This window comes from Pelodiscus sinensis, chromosome 7 (assembly GCF_052426305.1).
Source record: "Pelodiscus sinensis isolate ZL-2025 chromosome 7, ASM5242630v1, whole genome shotgun sequence".
NCBI classification, from domain to species: domain Eukaryota; kingdom Metazoa; phylum Chordata; order Testudines; family Trionychidae; genus Pelodiscus; species Pelodiscus sinensis.
In genome coordinates, this window is record NC_143058.1 from 68,982,835 (window position 1) to 69,006,268 (window position 23,434).

General features: G+C 49.7%; 1 protein-coding gene and 1 long non-coding RNA gene across 2 annotated transcripts in view; one reads left to right on the forward strand and one right to left on the reverse strand.

Annotated features, from left to right (window-relative positions):
- Positions 1–2,398: 2,398 nt before the first annotated feature.
- LOC142830272 (uncharacterized) lies at positions 2,399–19,825 on the forward strand. Its single transcript, XR_016350102.1, has 3 exons — positions 2,399–2,916; positions 18,524–19,141; positions 19,687–19,825. It is a non-coding gene; the product is annotated as an uncharacterized LOC142830272 (long non-coding RNA).
- Positions 16,291–23,434, reverse strand: part of STAT4 (signal transducer and activator of transcription 4) — a 96,760-nt gene continuing 89,616 nt past the window's right edge. Inside the window, exon 24 of the mRNA XM_075934199.2 lies at positions 16,291–22,391. Coding sequence (XP_075790314.2) covers positions 22,365–22,391 — 27 coding nt within the window. The 3' untranslated portion in view covers positions 16,291–22,364. The remainder of the gene's footprint in view (positions 22,392–23,434) is intronic.

The window sequence follows — 23,434 nt, forward strand, 5'->3', positions numbered from 1 at the left end:
TCCCGCTGCTCTGCGCTGCCTCCCAGAGCCCCCCCCAGAGCCCCCCCCCTCCAGCCCCCCAGCCCTCCCCCCCCAGTCCCCCCTCCCCCAACCCCCTCCCCCCCACAGCCCCTCTCCCCCAGCCCCCCACACCCCCCCCCCACCCCGCACCACCCTCCCCCCTCCCCCAGCCCTCCCCCCTCCCCCACCCCAGCCCCCCACAGCCCCGCACCCCACAGCCCTCCCCCCTCACACCCCACAGCCCTCCCCCCTCCCCCAGCCCCCCCAGCCCTCCCCCCCACCCCCGCACCACAGCCCTCCCCCCCCCAGACCCCCCACCAGCCCTCCCCCCTCCCCCCTCAGACACCCCCCACCCCACAGCCCCCCCCCCTCCCCCCCCCACAGCCCTCCCCCCTCCCCCAGACACCCCTGCACCACAGCCCTCACCCCCTCCCCCACCCCCCAGCCCTCCCCCCTCCCCCAGACACCCCACCACAGCCCTCCCCCCTCCCCCAGACACCCCTGCACCACAGCCCTCCCCCCCTCCCCCACCCCCCACAGCCCTCCCCCCTCCCCCAGACACCCCGCACCACAGCCCTCCCCCCCCCCAGCCCCCCCCCCTCCCCCCTCCCTCAGACACCCCTGCACCACAGCCCTCACCCCTCACCCCACAGCCCTCCCCCCTCCCCCAGACACCCCACAGCCCTCCCCCCTCCCCCCACAGCCCTCCCCCCTCCCTCAGACACCCCGCACCACAGCCCTCCCCCCTCCCAGCCCCCCACAGCCCTCACCCCTCCCTCAGACACCCCTGCACCACAGCCCTCCCCCCCCCCCCCCCTCCCCCCTCCCTCCACCCACAGCCCTCACCCCCACCCCACAGCCCTCACCCCTGCACCCCAGCCCTCCCCCCTCCCCCCCTCCCCCACCCCCTCACCCCACAGCCCTCACCCCCATCCCTCAGACACCCTGCACCACAGCCTTCACCCCCTCCCCCAGCCCCCCACAGCCTTCACCCCCTCCCTCAGACACCCCTGCACCACAGCCCTCCCCTCCTCCCCCAGCCCCCCACAGCCCTCCCCCCTCCCTCAGACACCCCTGCACCACAGCCCTCCCCCCTCCCCCAGCCCCCCACAGCCCTCCCCCTCCCTCAGACACCCCGCACCACAGCCCTCACCCCCTCACCCCACAGCCCTCCCTCCATCCCTCAGACACCCCTGCACCACAGCCCTCACCCCCTCACTCCACAGCCCTCCCCCCATCCCTCAGACACTCCTGCACCACAGCCCTCACCCCTTCACCCCACAGCCCTCACCCCTTCCCCCAGCCCCCCACAACCCACCTCACCCCCTCCCTCAGACACCCCTGCACCACAGCCCTCACCCCTCACCCCACAGCCCTCACCCCCTCCCAGAGCTCCCTCACCCCACAGCCCTCACCCCCATCCCTCAGACACCCCTTCACCCCACAGCCCTCACCCCTTCACCCCACAGCCCTCACCCCCCTCCCAGAGCCCCCTCACCCCACAGCCCTCACCCCCTCCCCCAGCCCCCCAGAACCCCTCTCACCACAGAGTCCCAACCACAGCCCTCATCCCCATCCCTCAGACACCCCTGCACCACAGCCCTCACCCCCTCCCCCAGCCCCCTCACCCCACAGACCTCACCCCCTCCCAGAGCCCCCCACAACCCCCTCACCCCCATCCCTCATCCCCTGCCAGAGCCCCCTCACCCCACAGCCCTCACCCCCTCCCAGAGCCCCCTCACCCCCTCCCCCCTCCCCCAGCCCCCCACAACCCTCCTCACCACAGAGTCCCAACCACAGCCCTCATCCCCATCCCTCAGACACCCCTGCACCACAGCCCTCACCCCCTCCCAGAGCCCCCCTCACCCCACAGCCCTCACCCCCTCCCAGAGCCCCCCACAGCCTCCCTCACCCCACAGCCCTCACCCCCTCCCAGAGCCCCCCTCACCCCACAACCCTCACTCCCATCCCTCACACACCCCTGCACCACAGCCCTCACCCCCTCCCAGAGCCCCCCTCACCCCACAGCCTTCATCCCCATCCCTCAGACACCCCTGCACCACAGCCCTCACCCCCTCCCAGAGCCCCCCACAGCTCCCCTCACCACAGAGTCCCAACCACAGCCCTCATCCCCATCCCTCAGACACCCCTGTACCACAGCCCTCACCCCCTCCCAGAGCCCCCCTCACCCCACAGCCCTCACCCCCTCCCAGAGCCCCCCACAGCCTCCCTCACCCCACAGCCCTCACCCCCTCCCAGAGCCCCCCTCACCCTACAACCCTCACTCCCATCCCTCACACACCCCTGCACCACAGCCCTCACCCCCTCCCAGAGCCCCCCACAGCTCCCCTCACCACAGACCCCCTCCCCCCCTCACCCCCACCCCAGAGCCCCCCTCACCCCACAGCCCTCATCCCCATCCCTCAGACACCTCTGCACCACAGCCCTCACCCCCTCCCAGAGCCCCCCTCACCCCACAGCCCTCATCCCCATCCCTCAGACACCTCTGCACCACAGCCCTCACCCCCTCCCAGAGCCCCCCTCACCCCACAGCCCTCATCCCCATCCCTCAGACACCCCTGCACCACAGCCCTCACCCCCTCCCAAAGCCCCCCTCACCCCACAGCCCTCATCCCCATCCCTCAGACACCTCTGCACCACAGCCCTCACCCCCTCCCAGAGCCCCCCTCACCCCACAGCCCTCATCCCCATCCCTCAGACACCTCTGCACCACAGCCCTCACCCCCTCCCAAAGCCCCCCTCACCTCACAGCCCTCACCCCCTCCCAGATCAATACCTCCTCCTTCTCCACACCTGCCTGCTGCAATCAGCTGTTTCACTGAGGCTCTGGGCTGAAGGGGGAGCAGGGATGCTGTGCACTGAGGGAAGGCACGGAACTGGCTGGCAAGAGGTGAGGTAAGTTAGAGCCTTAGGGGAAGGGGCAGAGTGGGAGTGGGAACTGGGGCATAGCTGGGGGTTGAGCACTTTTTTTAAGTCCATGCCTGCAGTGCTGGGGACTGACTTGGTGACCTTTCCAAGTCCCTTTCCACCCTATCATGAGGAAACTTCTAGGAATATATCCAAAACTGGCACTCCTAGGCTACGTCTATCAGGGCCGCATTATGACTTTCGTGGGCCCCTCCCACCATAATAATATCACTATTAAAGATTATTTTTATATAACTTTAAATACTTCAACATTTTATTTTTTTTCTATTTTAGGCAAAATTTAATAGATTTTTGTGGGCCCTAAAAGTTTCTTTTTTTTTTCTGATGTGAGAAAAAAATTAAAACATTTTCTTCGACCTTAAAAGTTCATTTTTTTCTTCTGATTTTAAAAGAAATTAAAACATTTTTGGGGGCCCCTAAAAGTATCGTGGGCCCTAGGCACTGTGCATACTCTGCCTAATAGATAAGTCAGCCCTGACGTCTATACTGCATGCTTATTTTGAAATAACTCATGTTATTTTGAATTAACAGAGTGTGTGTCTGCATAGCAAGCCTATTATTTCAAAATAATTTTGAAATAACAGGCTTCTTACTCCAACTTCTGTAACCCTCATTTCAGGAGGAGTAAGGGAAGTCGAAGGAACCATATTCTTCCTTCAACTTCCTAAGGTTGACAGCACCAAAAGTCGAGTAAAGCTACTTTGACTTAAGCGACACAATTAACCTAGCTGAAGTTGCGTATCTTAATTCGACTTTAGCCCACGGTGTAGACGTACCTCCTACTGTGGAGGCATTGGTCCAAAGGACAAGCTTTACAAGGTCAGCAGGCTGTGCATATAGGCTGTGTCTAGACTACATGCCTCTGTCGTCAGAGGCATGTAGATTAGACACATAGACAAAGGCAAATGAAGCCACGATTTAAATGATCGCGGCTTCATTTACATTTACATGGCTGCCGCGCTGAGCCGACATACAGCTGATCAGCTGTTTGTCCGCTCAGCGCGCTAGTCTGGACGCTCCCCTGCTGACATCAAAGCCCTTTGTCGGCAGCCCCGTTATTACTCGTGGGATGAGGTTTACCGGGGCTGCCGACAAAGGGCTTTGATGTCGGCAGGGGAGCGTCCAGACTAGCGCGCTGAGCGGACAAACAGCTGATCAGCTGTTTGTCGGCTCAGCGCGGCAGCCATGTAAATGTAAATGAAGCCACGATCATTTAAATCGCGGCTTCATTTGCCTTTGCGAAAACAACAAATCTACATGGCTCCGTCGATGGAGCCATGTAGTTTAGACGTACCCATAGTGGCAGGTGCTGGGGTCGAGGAAACATTGGCTGGTCTCTGCTCTGGCTTACTGGGCCAGGGAGGCAGGAGGGGTGAGCTAAACCTGGAACAGCCGAGCCACAGCCGAGACACGTGCTTTCTGAGAAAGGACTCCAGGAGCTAGAAGGAGGTAATTGAGAGGAAAACGAAAGTTAAAACAGCTGGAGGAGGGGAAAGGGACGTCAGCCTAGGAACTGTGACCCTGGCTTTGTGCCTTTGGCTGGGCAACCATCTGATTTCCTCCCACGCACCAGTCTGTTAGTTCAGCATGCCTCCGTGTGACCAACTACCAAAATCCTGTTTGGATCATTTAACCAATGTTCTTCCTGAAACGCTAGACTGCTTGTGATGCAGCTTTAGCATGTGGCTGTGCCTCAGGCTTTTTCCTGTCAACTGAGTGCTTCACTTTTCAACCAGATGTATTCCTTCAAGTTGTGCAGTAATAATATGCATTCTTCACCTGCAGTGCACAGGGTAGAGGATGTGTCCCACTGAATATACAGTATCACCATCCTGCCTTGTGAATGCAATGTAGTGTATTTGTATCTTAAGCCTTCCTAAAGTAATCAATGCAGATTACTATATATTTAATGCACTAAAACAAAGATATTATTTTAAATTGAGTGGTTTAGTGTGTTCATAACAAATTTCATTGCTTGTAGAAAAAGGGAACACAGTATTTTGTGTGCTCTCCATCATAATAGACACAGTATGAAATTTCACCATATGTTTGTTAAAATATGTTTCCAAAGATTTTAGGCATAACAAAGGATTTTATATCATACTAAGGTATGGATTTTGGTGGAGAGTTCTTTTAAAACTAGTTAATCAAATAGCTGGATGAATGAGTTTCCCTTTCTTTTCTTCTATCTGAAAGAAACGGGATGTTTCCTTTTGTCCCTTTAAGGCAGGGTGGGAACCTCAGGTCCCCGACTTGCCTGGATCCAGCCCCAGAGGCTCAGGGCTCCCCCTCCAGCATTGGGGAGCCCATGCCGGCACTCCCAATCCCCATTCCCTCACTGCCCCCTATGGGGCTGGAGCACACAAAATCTACTAGGCTGGGTCCCCCTAGGGTCTTGTGTGGGAGGGAAATGTGGGGAGTGTCTTTCTCCTTCTCAGCCAGGGGCTATGTCAGTGAGGGTTGTTGTTTCTTTGTTTGTTTGTCTCTCACTTGTATGCGGCCCATGAATGATTTTTCTGTGAGTCGGTGGCTCCCAACCAGTGCTTTTTTTGTGATGGTACACACCGGTACGGTGTACTGGTACGGTGTACCGGCACCATTTTTTGTGAGCACTCTTGCCGTGCTGCTTTCCCCGGCACAGCCCCTGGCCCTGGGAGCGCTTGTGCTGCAGTGCGTGGCTCAACTGGGCCAGCAGGGGGTCTGAAAAGCAGCATGTGGTTCCACTGTTGGGGCAGAAAAGTAGCACGTGGCTCAGCTGGGCTGGGGGGTGGAGGAGGGAAAGCGGTGGGTGGCTCAGCTGGGCTGGGGAGGACTCAGTGAACTGAAACTAGAGGCTTAGTGAGGAGGGGGCAGTTGCCCCTGGGCCCAACATTAATTGGGGTGAGACCAGAGTGCACACCGCACAGGCCTATGTGACGCATAGAGCAGTGAGTCAGGAGTTGGGCCACGTGCTGCCTCCCTGTACACACTGCGAGCTGAGGCAGCTGGGCCAGCGACAGGAGCAGCCACTTTATAGGATTACTTTACCCGTCCCATCCCTCAGGTGCCTGGCTCTGTGGGAGGGGAATTTGGTGTGTGTGTCTGTGTGTGGGGGGGAGATGCTGGGGATAGGGGGACTGGGGTGCCGGGCTCTGAGGAAGGGGTAGTTGCATTGAAATGAGGAGGGGGGGTGAGGATGCCTGGCTCTGAGGGAGGGGTCAGTTTTGGTCCTGGCAGTGCTTTTTTTGTGACAGTACACCCCTTTCCCAGCATATTGTAAATGAATGGCATTCACCTCAAGCGTACCGGCACTTTGATTGGGATATGTGGGTATTAAAGGGGCCGTAACCACATTTTGATCCCCTGGTGCAGCTTTTTTTTTTTGCTCAACGACTTTCTCCTGGAGTACTGGCACCTTTTTTCTTACAAAAAAAGCACTGCTCCCGCCCCAAAAAATGTTCCCTACTCCTGTTTTAAGGGCTCTTCAAAGGGGAAGGGAATAAAGGTAGAAAGATTGCAGCAGCAGGGATTGACTGAAAGGACAGGAGGACTTTGGGAGCAAGATTTTATACTACAGTAATTAAAATTTAAATTGTGTATTTTACATAAGGCTAATCTTTTGAAGAATTTATTTAAACTATACGCTGAAGAACCAAAAGAAACTACACTGTCTACTTAAGGAACTCCCTCTACTCAGAACCTCTACTCAGGACCAAATTCACACAGAAACACCTTCTGAACCCTGACCAGGATTGTTCTATTTGCTTCCCAAAATCCATATACCCGGACACCCCAGACGTCCCATCATTTCAGGTATTGGCACACTCACTACCGGATTATCCAGCTATGTAGACCCTCTCCTCAAACCCTATGTAACCAACACTCCCAGCTATCTCCAAGATACCACAGACTTCCTGAGAAAAATACAAAACGTTGATAACCTCCCTGATAACACCATCCTTGCCACCATGGATGTAGCTCTCTACACCAATATTCCACATGAAGATGGATTACAAGTGATTAGAAACACTATTCCAGAGGATACTATAGCCAATCTCGTAGCAGACCTATGTAACTTTGTTCTCACCCACAATTATTTCCAATTTGGGGACAACTTATATCTCCAGATCAGCGGCACAGCCATGGGTACACGCATGGCCCCACAGTATGCTAACATCTTTACGGATGACTTAGAACAACGCTTCCTCAGATTGCATCCCCTTTTACTTCTCCTTTACTTACGCTACATCGATGACATCTTTATGATCTGGACCCATGGCCAAGAAACACTGGACGCATTCCACAGAGACTTTAGCAACCTACATCCCACCATCAATCTCAGCCTGGACCATTCTACACGAGAGATCCATTTCCTGGACACCACAGTACAAATCACTAATGGAAAATTAAATACCACTCTCTACAGAAAACCCACTGACTGCTACACTTACCTACCTGCCTCCAGCTTCCATCCAGGACGTACCATATGATCCATTGTCTATAGTCAGGCCTGTAGGTACAACCGCATCTGCTCTAATCCCATTGACAGAGACCAGAAACTTCAAGATCTCTACCAAGCATTTGTAAATCTCAATTACCCACCGGGGGAAATTAAAACAAATTGAAAGAGTCAGATGAATACTCAGAAACCATCTACTTCAAGATAGGCCCAAGAAAAGCAACAATAGAACACCACTTATCACCTATAGCCCCCAACTTAAACCTCTCCAATGCATTATCAATAGCCTATAACCTATACTGGAACAGGATATTACACTCTGAGAGGCTCTGGGGGACAGACCCATACTCTCCTATAGACAACCACCTAACCTCAGGAAGATTCTTACCAACAACCACAGGACATACCACAATGATACCAACCCTGGAACTTTCCCTTGCAACAAACCCCGTTGTCAACTTTGTCCACATATTTACTCTAGTGACACCATCACTGGACCTAACCATGTCAGTTATACGATCAAGGACACGTATTCTAGAAATAAAATTTATGCCATCATGTGCCAACAGTGTCCTTCTGCTATGTATATTGTACAGACTTCTCAGATACTTCGCCCAAGAATTAATGCCCACAAATCAGACATCAGACATCTTCACAAGGAAAAACCTGTCAGTTTGCATTTCAGCCTTCCTGGACATACTGTAAAATCTCGAGTATAATGCGCACCAATGTATACAGGCAGTCCCCGGGTTACGTACAAGATAGGGACTGTAGGTTTGTTCTTAAGTTGAATCTGTATGTAAGTCGGAACTGGCATCCAGATTCAGCCGCTGCTGAAACTGATCAGTTTCAACAGTGGCTGAATCTGGACGCCAGTTCTGACTTACATACTGATTCAACTTAAGAACCCCAGGCATCCCCAAGTCAGCTGCTGCTGAAACTGATCAGCGGCTGATTCCAGGAAGCCCGGGGCAGGGGCTTCCTGTAGTCAGCCACTGGTCAGTTTCAGCAGCGGCTGACTTGGGGACGCCTGGGGCAGAGCAGCTGGGGTGCTGCTGGGTTGGTCCAGTAGCGCCGCCGCTCCTCGGCGCTACTGGACCAACCCAGCAGCACCCAAGCTGCTCTGCCCCAGGCATCCTGATTCAGCCACTGCTGAAACTGACCAGCAGCAGCTGAATCAGGACGCCTGGGGCAGAGCAGCTGGGGTGCTGCCGGGTTGGTCCAGTAGCGCCCAGAGCGGCGCTACGGGACCAACCGGCAGCGCCCAGCTGCTGTACCACTGGCGTCCGGAGCAAAGCCGCGGAGCATGGGGGCAGCGGGACAACCCAGACGCGCCGTGGCTGTCCTGCTGCCCTCGGGCTCCGTGGCTTTGCTCTGCTTTGCTCCCCGTCCCCCTGGTCTGCAGACCAGGGGGACGGGGAGCAAAGCGCCGGAACACGTGGGCAGCGGACAGCCCAGAAGCGTCTGGGCTGTCAGCTGCCCGTGTGCTCCGCGGCTTTGCTCTGCTTTGCTCCCCGTCCCCCTGGTCTGCAGCCAGGGGGACGGGGAGCAAAGCAGAGCAAAGCAGAGCAAACCCGCAAAGCACGCGGGCAGCGGACAGCCCAGACGCGTCTGGGCTGTCCGCTGCCCGCGTGCTCCGCGGCTTTGCTCTGCTTTGCTCCCCGTCCCCCTGGTCTGCAGACCCGGGGGACGGGGAGCAAAGCGGCGGAACACGTGGGCAGCGGACAGCGGCAGCAGACGCGTCTGGGCTGTCCGCTGCCCACGTGTTCCGCCGCTTTGCTTCCTCTCCCTGGTCTGCTGGAGACCAGGGAGAGGAAGGGCCCCGTTCATAACTGCGGATCCGACATAAGTCGGATCCGCGTAACTCGGGGACTGCCTGTAATACGCACCCTGACTTTGGAATCTTAGCGTAATGAAAAAATCTGAAATTCTATGTATAATGCGCCCCGGGGTTTGAAGCCATCGAGCTTAGCAGCCCCACAACTTCTGCCAACAGGTGGCTGTCCCATAGCCAGGAGCCGACCTGACAGCACCAAGCCCAGCCTTGCCCACTTGCTGGAGGCGGCCCTGGGCTGCAGGAGAAAGGGCGGGAGGGACACACCGCTCCCACCTGCAGGCTTGCCTGGGAGGTTCGGGCTGCACAGCCTCTTCCCTCCCTGATGCTCGCCAAGCTCGCGCCTGCCACAGGAACCCCCGGGCACAGCTTGAAGGAGTACCAGGCAGGCAGTGAGCCAGGGTGTTGCAGCCTGGTGGTGCCACCGGCTCCTCGCCTTGTCCAGGAGCCTTACGGGGCGGCGACCCCCGCGCCACGCCGCAGCAGGAAAGTTTCTGGGCGCAGCCTGAAGGAGCACTAGACAGGCAGCAAGCCAGGGCACTGCCAAAATAAAACTTTAAAAAATAACACCTGTGTATAATGGGCACCCGGACTTTGACCCAAAAAAGTCAGAAAAAAAGCATGCATTATACTCGAGATTTTACGGTAGTCTTAACGACCTTACTACATGCATCTTACTTCAAAGAGACTTTAACACCAGATTACAGAGAGAAACTTCAGAACTTTCATTCATGCTTAAATTTGACACTCTATGAATGGGCCTTAACAAAGATGCTATTTACCGTATACATTATAAAGACAGCTTCCCCACTTATCACCCCGATTAGCCATTCATTGACTTATAAACAGCTATTCCCTCCTTCCCTCTCCCTACCTTTTGTTCTAAATCTGATTTGTCAGTTTAATAATGTGTTCACTTTTTTATTGTATTCCTTTGGTATATACGGTCATGCCATTTCTCTTTGGGTATGTCTACCCTACAGCACTAATTCGAACTAACTTAATTTGAATTAGTTAATTCGAACTAAGCTAATTCGAACTAGTGCATATAGACCTAAAAACTAGTTCGAACTAGCATGTCCACATTGAGTGGACCCTGAACCGAGGTTAAGGCTGGCCAGAAGCAGTACCGGCAGGGCATCAGATTAGGACTTAGAGCGTGGAGCTGCTGCCTCAGGCTAGCCGAGGGCTGTGCTTAAAGGGAACCGACCCCCACCCCAGACAGACAGTTCTCAGGGGTTCCCCGCTCGCTTGTCTAACTAGATGAGGGACAGCAAAGCAGTCCTGTCTTGGAATGCCCTGAATGCCCACACTTGGCACATCACAACACTCGGCCATCAGCCCGGCTGCACTTGCCGCAGGCTGCCATCCGGGGGGGGAGTCAATCGGGGGGCTGCAGGAGAGCTTCCACCCTGAGGAGCCCGCAGAGCCACCCCAGTTCTCCCCATCGGGGGCTCGTACCCCATTCCTCCCTCACCTCCTTCCACTTACCCCTGCCTAGCCCCCCTTCCTGATGTACAAAATAAAGGACACGTGTGTTCAAAAATAGAAACTCTCTTTATTGAACAAAACTCGGGGAGATTGGGAAAAGGAGGTGGGAGAGGGAAAGGGAGAGGGTGGGAGACGGGAGGGCAACTAAAATGATCAGGGGTTTGGAACAGGTCCCATATGAAGAGAGGCTAAAGAGACTGGGACTTTTCAGCTTACAAAAGAGGAGACTGAGGGGGGATATGATAGAGGTCTATAAAAGAATGAGTGGTGTGGAGAGGGTGCATAAAGAAAAGTTCTTCATTAGTTCCCATAATAGAAGGACTAGAGGACACCAAATGAAATGAATGGGTAGCAGGCTTCAAACTAATAAGTGAAAGTTCTTCACAAAGCAAATAGTCAACCTGTGGAACTCCTTGCCACAGGAGGCTGTGAAGGCTAGAACTATAACAGAGTTTAAAGAACGACAAGGAGTCCTGTGGCACCTTATAGACTAACTGAAGTGTAGGAGCATAAGCTTTCGTGGGCAAAGACCCACTTCGTCAGATGCATGTAGTGGAAATTTCCAGAGGCAGGAATAAATATGCAGGCCAGGATCAGGCTGGAGATGACGAGGTGGATCCAATCAAGGAGGATGAGGCCCACTTCTAGCAGCTGATCTGGAGGTGTGAATTCCAAGAGAGCAGAAGCTGCTTTTGTAGTTAGCAAGCCATTCACAGTCTGTTTAATCCAGAGTTGATTGTGTCAAACTTAAAGATGAACTGTAGCTCAGCAGTTTCTCTTTGAAGTCTGGTCCTGAAGTTTTTTTGCTGCAGGATGGCTACTTTTAGATCTGCAATTGTGTGTCCAGGAAGATTGAAGTGTTCCCCTACAGGTTTTTGTATGTTGCCATTCCTAATATCAGATTTGTGTCCGTTGATTCTTTTACGTAGGGACTGTCCTGTTTGGCCGATGTATATAGCAGTGGGGCATTGGCACATGATGGCATATATTACATTGGTGGATGTGCAGGAGAATGTACCAGTGACAGTATGGCTGATCTGGTTAGGTCCTGTGATGGTGTTGCTGGTGTATATATGTGGGCAGAGTTGGCACCGAGGTTTGTTGCAAGGATTGGTTCCTGAGTTCGAGTTATTATGGTGCGGTGTGTAGTTGCTGGTGAGAATATGCTTCAGGTTGGCGGGTTGTCTGTGGGCAAGGACCGGCCTACCTCCCAAGGCCTGTGAAAGCGAGGGATCATTGTCCAGGATGGGTTGAAGATCACTAATGATGCGTTGGAGAGGTTTTAGCTGGGGACTGTAGGTGATGGCCAGTGGTGTTCTGTTGGTTTCTTTCTTGGGCTTGTCCCGTAGCAGGAGGATTCTGGGTACACATCTGGCTCTGTCAATCTGTCTCCTCACTTCCTCGTGTGGGTATCGCAGTTTACAGAATCAGTTTACATACTGTCAACTGGTACATTCTCCTGCACATCCACCAACGTAATATATGCCATCATGTGCCAACAATGCCCCACTGCTATATACATCGGCCAAACAGGACAGTCCCTACGTAAAAGAATCAATGGACACAAATCTGATATTAGGAATGGCAACGTACAAAAACCTGTAGGGGAACACTTCAATCTTCCTGGACACACAATTGCACATCTAAAAGTAGCCATCCTGCAGCAAAAAAACTTCAGGACCAGACTTCAAAGAGAAACTGCTGAGCTACAGTTCATCTTTAAGTTTGACACAATCAACTCTGGATTAAACAAAGACTGTGAATGGCTTGCTAACTACAAAAGCAGCTTCTGTTCTCTTGGAATTCACACCTCCGGATCAGCTGCTAGAAGTGGGCCTCATCCTCCTTGATTGGATCCACCTCGTCATCTCCAGCCTGATCCTGGCCTGCATATTTATTCCTGCCTCTGGAAATTTCCACTACATGCATCTGACGAAGTGGGTCTTTGCCCACGAAAGCTTATGCTCCTACACTTCAGTTAGTCTATAAGGTGCCACAGGACTCCTCGTCACTTTTGCAGATTCAGACTAACACGGCTACCCCTCTGATATTAGAGTTTAAAGAGAAGTTAGATAAATTTATGGAGGTTGGGTCCATGGAGTGGTATTAGCCAGGGGGTAGAAATGGTGTCCCTGGTCTCTGTTTGTGGAAGGCTGGAGATGGATGGTACGAGACAAATGGCTTGGTCATTGTCTTCAGTCCATCCCCTCCAGGGTACCTAGTGTTGGCCGCTGTCGGCAGACAGGCTACTGGGCTAGATGGACCTTTGGTCTGACCCAGTACAGCCGTTCTTATGTTTTTATGTTCTAAGCTCAGAGCTCAGGGTCGGGGGTCTCACTGGACCACCTTGATTTTCATGCAAACCTGCTCCTGGGTGGCCAGGCTGGCAGCTATCCTGCCCTAGATGGCCACTTTCCTGTGCGTAGTGTGGAGGTCGTGGACATTGGAGGCTTCCCCCCAAACCTGGATGAGGTCCACGATGTCCGCACTAGACCAGGCGGGCGCCAGCCTCTTGCGGCCCTGGGCAGGCTCCTGGGAGCCGCCAGCCTGGTCCCGGGAAGAGGCGGAGGGCTGGGTGGCAGCGGGTGGCTGGCTCATGCCATGCCGGGTGCAGGGTCTGCTGGCTGGGTGCTGACAGGCTTGCACCTGGCACGGGCACCGTAGCCAGACCGTGCCCCTTTAAGGGCTCCGGGGCCGGGAAGGGGGCAGACAAGTTTCCCTGGTGGTGCCCAGAGTGGCCACCAGGGCAAGCTGGGGAGGACTAGCCTCCCACTAGTTCGAATTAAGTGGCTACACAGCCCTTAATTCGAACTACTTAATTCGAACTAGGCATTAGTCTTCATAGAATGAGGTTTACCTAGTTCGAATTAAGCGCTCCGTTAGTTCGAATTAAGTTCGAACTAGCGGTTTGTATGTGTAGCGCCTATTAAAGTTAATTCGAACTAACATCTGTTAGTTCAAATTAACTTTGTAGTGTAGACATACTCTTTCAGAGTATGATCTGAGGGTCTGGCCCACGAAAGCTCATCACCTATTAAACCATCTTGTTAGTCTTTAAAGAGCTACATAGTTTTTCCTTTTGTTTTTGCTGAAGAACTAAGCATTTAAGGCTAAAGCTGACTACTCAGATTTTTAGATGCACAATCTATGCAACATTTTTTTAGAGATGTGATTTTATAATCTTCAGCAACGAATGAATTATTTAAATCTAATTTTAAACGAAGATCCCATAGACATATAACAATAATGCACACTATTTTTGTCAATAAATTCCGAAACTGAAACTATATACCCCTCTGGGTTGGCAAATGGCAGTTAAATGGCTGCAATATCACTTAATGGCTTTTTCACAGATACAATGTTGTGTTAATAGGTCTGGCAAGCTGGAACGCTTTTTAAATTACTAGATTATTAAGACTCACCAGGCTTCAACAACCTGCTGTGGGTATCTACAGAAATGGTCAGAATAAGGATGGGCAGAAGGAAAAGGCTGAACACTTAGGCTATGTCTACACTTGCGGCTTCTTGCGCACGTAATATGCAAATGAGGCTAAGCATGGAATATCGCAGAGCCTCATTTGCATACCTAATGAACCACCATTTTTTTCAGAAGAGACTCTTGAGCAAGAAGGAGGGTCTACATAGCCCCTTCTTGCGCAAGAAAAACCCTCTTGTGCAAGGCCGTTCTTCCTGAAAAGTAATAGGTGTAATGGCATTGTGCAAGAGGGTTTTTCTTGTGCAAGAAAAGGCAGTGTAGATGCTTCTTCTTGCACAAGAGCCTCTTCTAAAAAAAATGGTGGCTCATTAGGTATGCAAATGAGGCTCTGCAATATTCCATGCTTAGCCTCATTTGCATGTTACTCATGCAAGAAGCCGCGAGTATAGACATAGCCTTAGGGTATGTCTAGACTGCATCCCGCCGTAGGCAGAGGGATGCGGATTAGGCAGGTCGACATTGCAAATGAAGCAGGGATTTAAATATCCCATGCTTAATTTGCATAAAAATGGTCACTGTTTTTGCTGACTCTGCACTTTGTCGGCAAAAAGCGGCAGTCTAGAGGGGGATTTGTCAAGAAAGAAAGCTTTTTTCAACAGATCTCATGCCTCTTGCAAGTAGGTTTACAGATCTGTCAAAAAAGGCTTTCTTTCTCGACAGATCCCCCTCTAGACTGCCGCTTTTTGCCGACAAAGTGCTGAGTCGGCCTAAACGGAGGCCATTTTTATGCAAATTAAGCACAGGATATTTAAATCCCCACTTCATTTGCAATGTCGACCTGCCTAATCTGCATTCCTGTGTTGACAGAGGGATACAATCTAGACATACCCTAAGACCCAAGGAAGGCATGGCCTCCCCTTGCCTGTTTTACTCGCTGCCCATGACTGTAAAATTGGCCAAAATAGACTGTAAATTTGGTAGGGCCTTATCCATAGAAGTAACCCATCCGTTATGTTTACATAATTAAGCACAGTTTAAAATATTTAGCATTTTTTTTATTTTAAGTGCTTTGCACTAGTGAATCTTCACTAAATGTCCCTGAAGTACAGCATAGAAGTATTATCTCCATTCTATAGTTGAGGGAATTGAGGCTTTGGAGTTGAGTGCTAAGCTCAAAGTTCAGAGGGACAGCCATGTTAGTCTGGATCTGCAAAAGCGACAACGAGTCCCGTGGCACTTTACAGACTAACAAGCTCAAAGTTGCAGACTGAATCAGTGTTAGAGACAAGATCAGGACAAAGCCGGTCCTGGATCTCTGATCTGTGTACAGTCACAATATTTTTACTAAAGCAGGAAAACAAAACAAAAAAAAATTAACATTTTGCCATCTGTTTTAATCCCATGAAAATATTGATGAAACCAATTTCAAACTGCATTTTCTGACTATAGGTGCCAAATGTTTCAATATGAAGGGTTACATAGAGTAAATTTACCATGTCAGGATGAAAAACTTAATCAACTTAGAGAGGGAAATATAATAATCTGTGTTCCCAGAGTGTCTTAATTCTTTCAAAACTGATTTTTTTTAACCATTAGCCTTAGTGATGTGAAAAGTTAACCGAACTGGTTAACTGATAAGCATTAAGGGTGATGCTTACCAGTTCCAGTTAACCAGTGGGGGTTGGGACAGCTCCCTGCCTGCCATGGGCAGGAACTGCTCTGGCCATCCAAAGCAGCCCGTCTGTTGGTGGGCCCAAGTGTGTTGCAGGCATCCAGAGCAGCCCCTTTTGTGGTTGGTCTGGTCAAGTTGCAGGCAGGAGCTGCTCCAGACCAGCCACAGTGGGAAAGGGAGGGGAGCGGCTCCCTTAACTGGTTCATAGTTAACCAATTATATAGGATTTTACATCCCTAATTAGCTCTTTATTTCCAACTACCCAGAACAGAGCTAAGATATGTTACAGAGGTTAATACAGTCTTCTAGGCAGTTTACATGGTCAAGGGTGTTCTGTATGCTGGGTTCTTTTTTTAAGAAGCATTATACATTAAAAAAGCTGTGTGGTGGTGGATGCTGGATGAATGTGATGCTTGTCTCTTTAAATGTCTCAGTTCCCACTGGTTGTTCAGACCCAGAAACAAGTAACGCAAAACAAAATCTATTTTTATTTCTATTGATTATGTATAAATTACAGAGATGATGAGACTATATACATGGTTTAATATCAAATCTATGCCATTGTTATGGTTCTGAAGAATTACTGACGGTAACTGGTTTTCCATAATTTCACTACATCTCCCTAACTTGGTCCAAAGATTTCAGATTAGATAGATAAAAACAGATATTAATTTATTTTAAATATATTCCATTTGTGCAGCAAAGAGATGCCAGGTGAATCAGATCATTGTGGCTCCCCTTCCCTTTGCTTTCTCAAATATTTACAATTGAGGGCAGTACTAGCATGGACGATCTGCTCTCCTTACAGCTTATTCTATTTCTAGCCATCTACTCCTATCTTACATCTTTGCCCCACAATGATTTTTTTCCTATGCTTCTACTTGGAGATGTTCCCAGTGGTTGTATGCAGTGACCGTCACTCCTCCAAAACCGTAAGATTGCAAAAGAGAGCGCTAGAAACAATGTAATGTTATAGCGCTACTAGCTATTCGCCAAGCTCCTAACCCACCAAAGTTAATACAGGTTGAACTTCTCTAATCCAGCACCATCAGGGCCTGACTGGTGCCAAAGAAGTTACCTTGGTGTAGTAAAGATGGTTCTTCAAGTTGTGTATTCCCGTGGGCGTTCCACTGTAGGTGTTAGGCCTGTCCTGGTGCCGCAATTCGGAGACTTTCAATAGCCGTAGTCAGCCATCTGCAGATGAGTGATGAGAATCTTGCTCTGTTCACAGCTTTTGCCTCATGCGTGCAGTCTGGCTCCCGCCAGTTCCTCTCACCGGCTCAAGTATCTGAAATGATACTCCAAACCAAGATTCTGGGTTGGGGAGGAGGGTGGGTAGTGGAGCACCCACAGGGACACACATCTCGAAGAACCATCGTTATTGCACCAAGGTGAGTAACTTCTTCGAGTAGTGTCCCCATGGATGCTCCATTCTAAGTGACTATACAGCAGTATTTGGAAATATCCAGATGGCGGGCTCCAGAATCAAGGATTGTTTGAAGCTGAAAGTGCCGTTGAAGCCAAAGAGGAGTCTGCCGCCAATCGCTGCACAATTGCATAATGGTTTATGAAAGTGACATTGGACAACCATGTGGCAGCTCATCAAATGTCCCGAAGGGGGACTCTCCATAAAAAAAGCTGTGGATGTAGTTATGGCCCGTGTAGAATGTGCTTTCGGTTGTGATGGAAGAGGCTTATTACGAATAGAGTAACAAGTGGTGATGCAGGAAACTATGATCTTGGCAATATGCTGGAAAGACAGTGCCTCACCCTTGGATCAGTCTGCAGGAGAGACTAATGAATGGTCCGATTTATGCCAATCTCGGGTCCTGTCAATGTAAAAGGCGAGCGCCCGACAGACGTCAAAAGTGTGGAGGACTGCCTGCTGTGATTAGGTTTGTGGTAGAAGGAGGAGGAATATGATCAACTTGTCAATATGGAATGTGGAGCAGACTTTAGGGATAAAGTCTGGGTGAGGTCGCAGTTCCACTCTATTCTTGTTGAAGGTTGTGTACAGTGGTCCTGACATCAATGCTGCAAGCTCACTGATCCTGCAGGCTGACATTATAGCAAGCTAGAAAACTAACTTGAGTGTTAACATCTGCAGTGATGTAGTGACCAAAGGCTCTAAGGGTACGTCTAGACTACAGGCTTTTGTCGACAGAAGTTTTGTCGACAGATACTGTGGACAAAGCTTCTGTCGACAAAGAGCGTCTAGACGACTTACAGTTCTGTCGACAAAGCAAGCTGCTTTGTCGACATGAGAGTGTAGACGCAAAGGTCAGCGTAGATGCAATAATGCCTTCTGTCGACAGAACTCTGTCGACAAAAGGCGTTATTCCTCATAGAATGAGGTTTACAGCTGTCGATAAAACTGCTGAGTTCTGTCGACGTCATGTCGACAGAACTCAGTGGCAGTGTAGACGCAGGTATAGTTTTGTCGACAAAAGTCCACTTTTGTTGACAAAACCCTGTAGTCTAGACACAGCCTAAGAGGGGCCGAATAAGAGTGTCCAGCACTAGGTCCAGATTCCAGTATGGGGGTGGGAGTCAGTGAGGAGAGTTAAGGTTCGTTAATCCTTTCAGGAACCTCTTCGTTGTTGGGTGGGCAAACACCGAAGTACTGTCTATCAAATGGCAAAAGGCAGTAATCGCTGCAAGGTGTAACCTCAAGGAAGCAATTGACAGACCCATTTGTTGCAGGTAAAGGGCGTAGTCGAGGATCCGGTGTATAGATGAGGCATGCAGATTGATCCCATTCACAGAACACCACAAAGCAAACCTTCGCCATTTGGACAGTTAAGTAGATTGAGTAGTGTTTCTCCTGCTTTGTATCAGGACATCTTTGACTTGGTCCAAACAAAGATCCTCGGATGGGCAGAACCAGCTAGGAGCCAAGTGGTTAGATGTAGAGTTTGGGGCTGCGAGTGCAAGAGGGAGCTGCAGTTCTGGGACACCACGTCTGGGAGGCTCGGGAGGGTGTATGCTGGCCTCAGAGACATTCGGTGAAGGAATGGAAACCACATTTGGTGTGCTCAGACAGATGCTATGAGAATCAGTTTGGCCCCATCTGTGTTGATCTTGTCTAGAACCCTGAGTATGAGTACAATAGGAAGAAATACATATAGGAGGGAGTCCCCCCAATGGAGGAGGAAGGCATCCCCTAGAGATCCCTGACCTATGCCTGCCCTGGAGCAATAATATCTGCATTTCGCATTCTTCTAGGTACCGCGGCCGATATTTTCTTAGGTCTCGTGGCTGAAACCACCTCATCTTCTGAAACCACCTTTGCATAGGAAAAGGCAGTGCCGGATGTTCCAGGTTTGTCCCGTGCTCACCCTGCTCAGCGGGACCGGTGGCAGAGAATGCGCCGGTGAAGCCCACTTTTCATTGGGGCTACCCCCAGAGAGGAAGCCCTACGTTTTTGTGCCATGGCAGGGCCTGAAGAAGACATAGACAAGGCGTCCGATCGCTGGAATGCCTTGTTGAATAAAATCATTTGAAGGCGCATTTCTGTTGCACCGGGCCCTGGCTGTTAATTTTGAACAGTGGGCACATTTCTGCGACATATGAGCTTCACTCAAACAGCGCATGCAGGACGAATGTCCATCTGAAGCAGACATAGGCTCTCAGCAGAGATCACATTTTTGAAGCTGGGAGAATCCGGCATTGCGAGGTTTTTCATTCTTCTGCCCCCCCCCCCTTTTTTTTTGCAGTGGCCTGAAGGACGGAGAAACGAAGAACAATCGAGTTTTGTGGGGGTCTTTATAAACTAAAACTATAACTACAACTATTAACTATAAACAGATAACCTTAATGACAATAAGTAAATAAAACCTATACATTTTTCCTTTCTGACTAGACAGAGATGAGAGAGAGCTCCGTCTGCGACCGAGGGCGGTTGAGAGGAACTGGAGGGAGCTGGACCACACACGAGGCAAAAGTTGCGAGACACTCACTGTGCAGTCTCCGATCTGCGGCGCCGGGATGGGACTGACACCTACAGTGGAGTACCCATGGGGACACTACTCGAAGAACCAGAGAATTTTCCAAACCACAGGAGGTCAATGTTGTCTAAAAGCATTACCAACACTTCCACTGCTTATTTGGCTCTTAGAAAACAATCAGGGGTAAATTAGAGCTAAATAACAGCATAGAACATGGAGACCCAGGACTGGTGGCTGTAAAAAATTTTTATGAGACCACCAGAAACTTGGCTCACTCATGATGTATACATCCAGCTAACTAAAACTGTGCCAGACCACAGATATTGCTGGACCAGAGGATGCCAGACTAGAGAGGTTCAACCTATTCCAACAAAATAAACACCTACTTTGGCATTTGCACAGCATGTGTGTTTTTAACCGCTCGCATGTACTAATAACCATTTGTTTGTGCAAATGCATATTTTGCTTGCACAATTAAGTATGTTCAGAACTGCATACATTGCAGGCAGAACCTGGATAGCTATATTTTATATATGGTCAGTGTTTGTTATTCTAATGAACAGTTAAGTTGTCATGGGTAATTCTGAGAAAAGACAGACTAATGCTAAGGATGTTAAGTATCGGGTAATTGACTAATCAAATAGTCGATGCATTTTGCATTGACTATTCTATTAGTCAATAGGGCACCTCTGCCTTTGAGGTGTTGCAACAGCCCGTCAAAGGCGAAAACGACGTGGTAGCGTTTAAGTGGCAGTGTCGCACGGAGCCCAGGGTCAGGTGGGGAGTCCCCAGCTGATCCCAGGCTCCATGCGGTACTGCCACTTTGAAATGCCGCATGCAGCCTGGGGACACCCCAGCTGGCTCCAGGCTTCAAGCGGCGCTGACTCTTTGAAGTATCCTCTCTTCTTTCCCCCTCGCCTCTATCTGATAGAAGCAGCAAGGGTGGGGGAAAGTGACTAGTTGACTTTCTTTCGACTATCTGATAAGCATTTGCTTATCGGATAATCAACTAGTCCTTCACGTCCCTAATACAGTAATTCCTCATTTAACACTATAGATGCGTTTCTGAAAACGTTCGTGCTAAGCAAAACCATGCTATGCGGGATCAATTTTCCCATTAAAAATAATGGAAAATGTGGGGGTTGCATTTCAGGTAGTGGTGGCAAAGTCAATTTTTTGTTGGTGCTGGGTTGTCAACATCAACATTAGATATCTAACAACACAAGTTGCCGTGGTTTGTTAAAACACAAAGATAAACACGTGAGTGAGCGGAGGAGCACTGTGACCACGTGTGTTCATCCGCTCATGCGTATTACCGCTGTTTTCATCAACTTATACCACTGCACGAAGTAGTCCGTCACTTGATTATTTTCGTGCTATTTCGGGGACAGTTGTATTATTTGAAAAAGTTCCCCCCAAAAAATCGCACTATTGCGAAAACATATTAAACGGGCACATGTTAAACGAGTAATTACTGTACTAACACGGCTGCTTTAAAAAACACAAATTATCTTTTATTTTAAGAACTGGTTATCATAGTTACCTCTGTATCTGAGGTAATTTAGCTCTTTTTAACTTTGCACTATGACTAAGGTGCATTTTGGACAGTATTTGGCAAAGAAGCAGTTTTTTTGTGATCTTTTTATCATTCAGAGCATGTCCCAAACACATTGATTATAGCGCACCATCTGAACTCTGCACTGAATAAGGACTGTTTTAATTTCTTTTATGTGCTTTTCTGAAGTATTCTACCACAGTGCTTCACAACCATGAGTACATTTACCCTCACAACTGTCCTATAAGAGAGGGAGATTTTATAAACCCTGCTTTACAGATGCAGGATGGAGGCACAGACATTTAGTGACCTTTGAAGTTTAGTGCTGTTAAGTTTCTAGAGAACTCTTCTATTCCCATTATTCCCACCTCTATCTCTTCCGGTTCATGGATTTTACTGCAGGAAGATAAAATCTGTCCCTTTGTATTGAAAGCACTCCATGACAGGAAAAGTTGACTCCTGACACCTATGGTAATGAAGAGATGGATGGGAACTTTTATTTTAAAACAAAACCAAAGAAGTAGACATTATAAAAACAGAACATGAAATATAAATCATGAATCCTGATTTTCCGAACACATCTTAAATCTCTTCAGGTATTCTAAAATCTTGCTTTCAAAATGTTCCATGAACAGTTTAGAACATCTCCATCCTACAGTAAGTCCTATTTACAGCAATACAGCAGTCCTTATTCCCATGAGCAGTCCCATTGCGTTAAATTCATACTTAGTGGAAAGCCACTGAAGTCAATGGAGTTGCACATCAGGGAAGGATCTGGCCAATTGACTTATGAGGTAACATTCCCTTTAGTGAGGACTTCAGTGCCAGGCCCCGAATGATGCCACTGATGCTTGTAACTCCGGTGACTTCACTGCAGAGACTTCTGATTTACATGCAAAGTACAGTTAGGCTCAAGAAGAACATTGCACTGACTTCCAGGAAATACTGATTTACAAAGCTGTAGAAACAACTTTTTTTTTAAACTTTCAATAAAAGTTAAATGTATTCTGGATGCTTTGCTGTTCTTCATGGTGTCTGAATTTCAGTCAGATGAATATGGTGAACTCAGCTAGAAGAGAGGAATGAAAACATCAGTTTTGAAGCAATTATTGCTGCACATTTAAAAATCAAAACTAAACAAGCCACAGTTTATTCAATTATTTCCAGTACCAAATACACAATCACAGTGCAAACTAAGCTCTGACAAACACAACAGCTCCCCAGCTTAGCCTCTTAAAGAGACATTGTCCAGATCCAGCACTATGCAGGAGGTGATGCCCCTATGCACTGATCAACACTCTCTGGGGAAACTAGGGGCTTGTCTATGTCGAGACTCAGAGTGTGGCAAGCCAGGATGTGGATATACAGCATGCTAGCTTGCTGTGCACTAACCTGCTGCATGGACTCAGCTACACACTGAATACTTGTCTACGTATGTAGCACCATAGCTGCAGCTGCACCGCTGTAGTATTTTAGTGAAGATACAACTATGCTGAGGGGAGAGTTTCAAATCACACCAGGTTAGGTTCTGCCCACATATATTTAAAAGAAATGCAAGAACCTGTCCTGCTTTGCGTGCAACTTGTAAGGGGGAGCTGCCTCATCTTCTGCTCAGAGCTCTGAATGCAATTCTTACCAGGCAAGAAAAGGAGAAAATGATTTTAAATATATAAATACATTTTGTAATATAACTTGTAAGCTGGCCTCCTCCCACCTTGCCCAGGATCCTGGCTAGTCTGTCTGCCTGAATATAGTGGTTCTCAAACTTTGGCAACCAGTGGACCCTACTTTTGATTAAAACATTTTCAGATCCCCCAAGTTAGCTTCTAATTTTCCCTGGGTATGCTCAATCTCTGCTCAGTCGCAGGCCCTATCCCCACTCCATCACATCCCCCCAAGGCCTCACTCCTACCCCCATTTTTCCTGCACTCACTCCACCTATACCCTGCCTCTTTCTAGCCCCCCTCTGTTGGGGGAAGTGGTGGAAAGAGGAGGGATAAGGGTAGAATGAAGGCAGGAAGAAGACTTGGCAACTGGTCCATGGTGTGAAGGAGGCTCTAGGACAGAGGTAGAGGAGCTGATTAAAAGGACATGACTTGTAGAGCCCCTAGA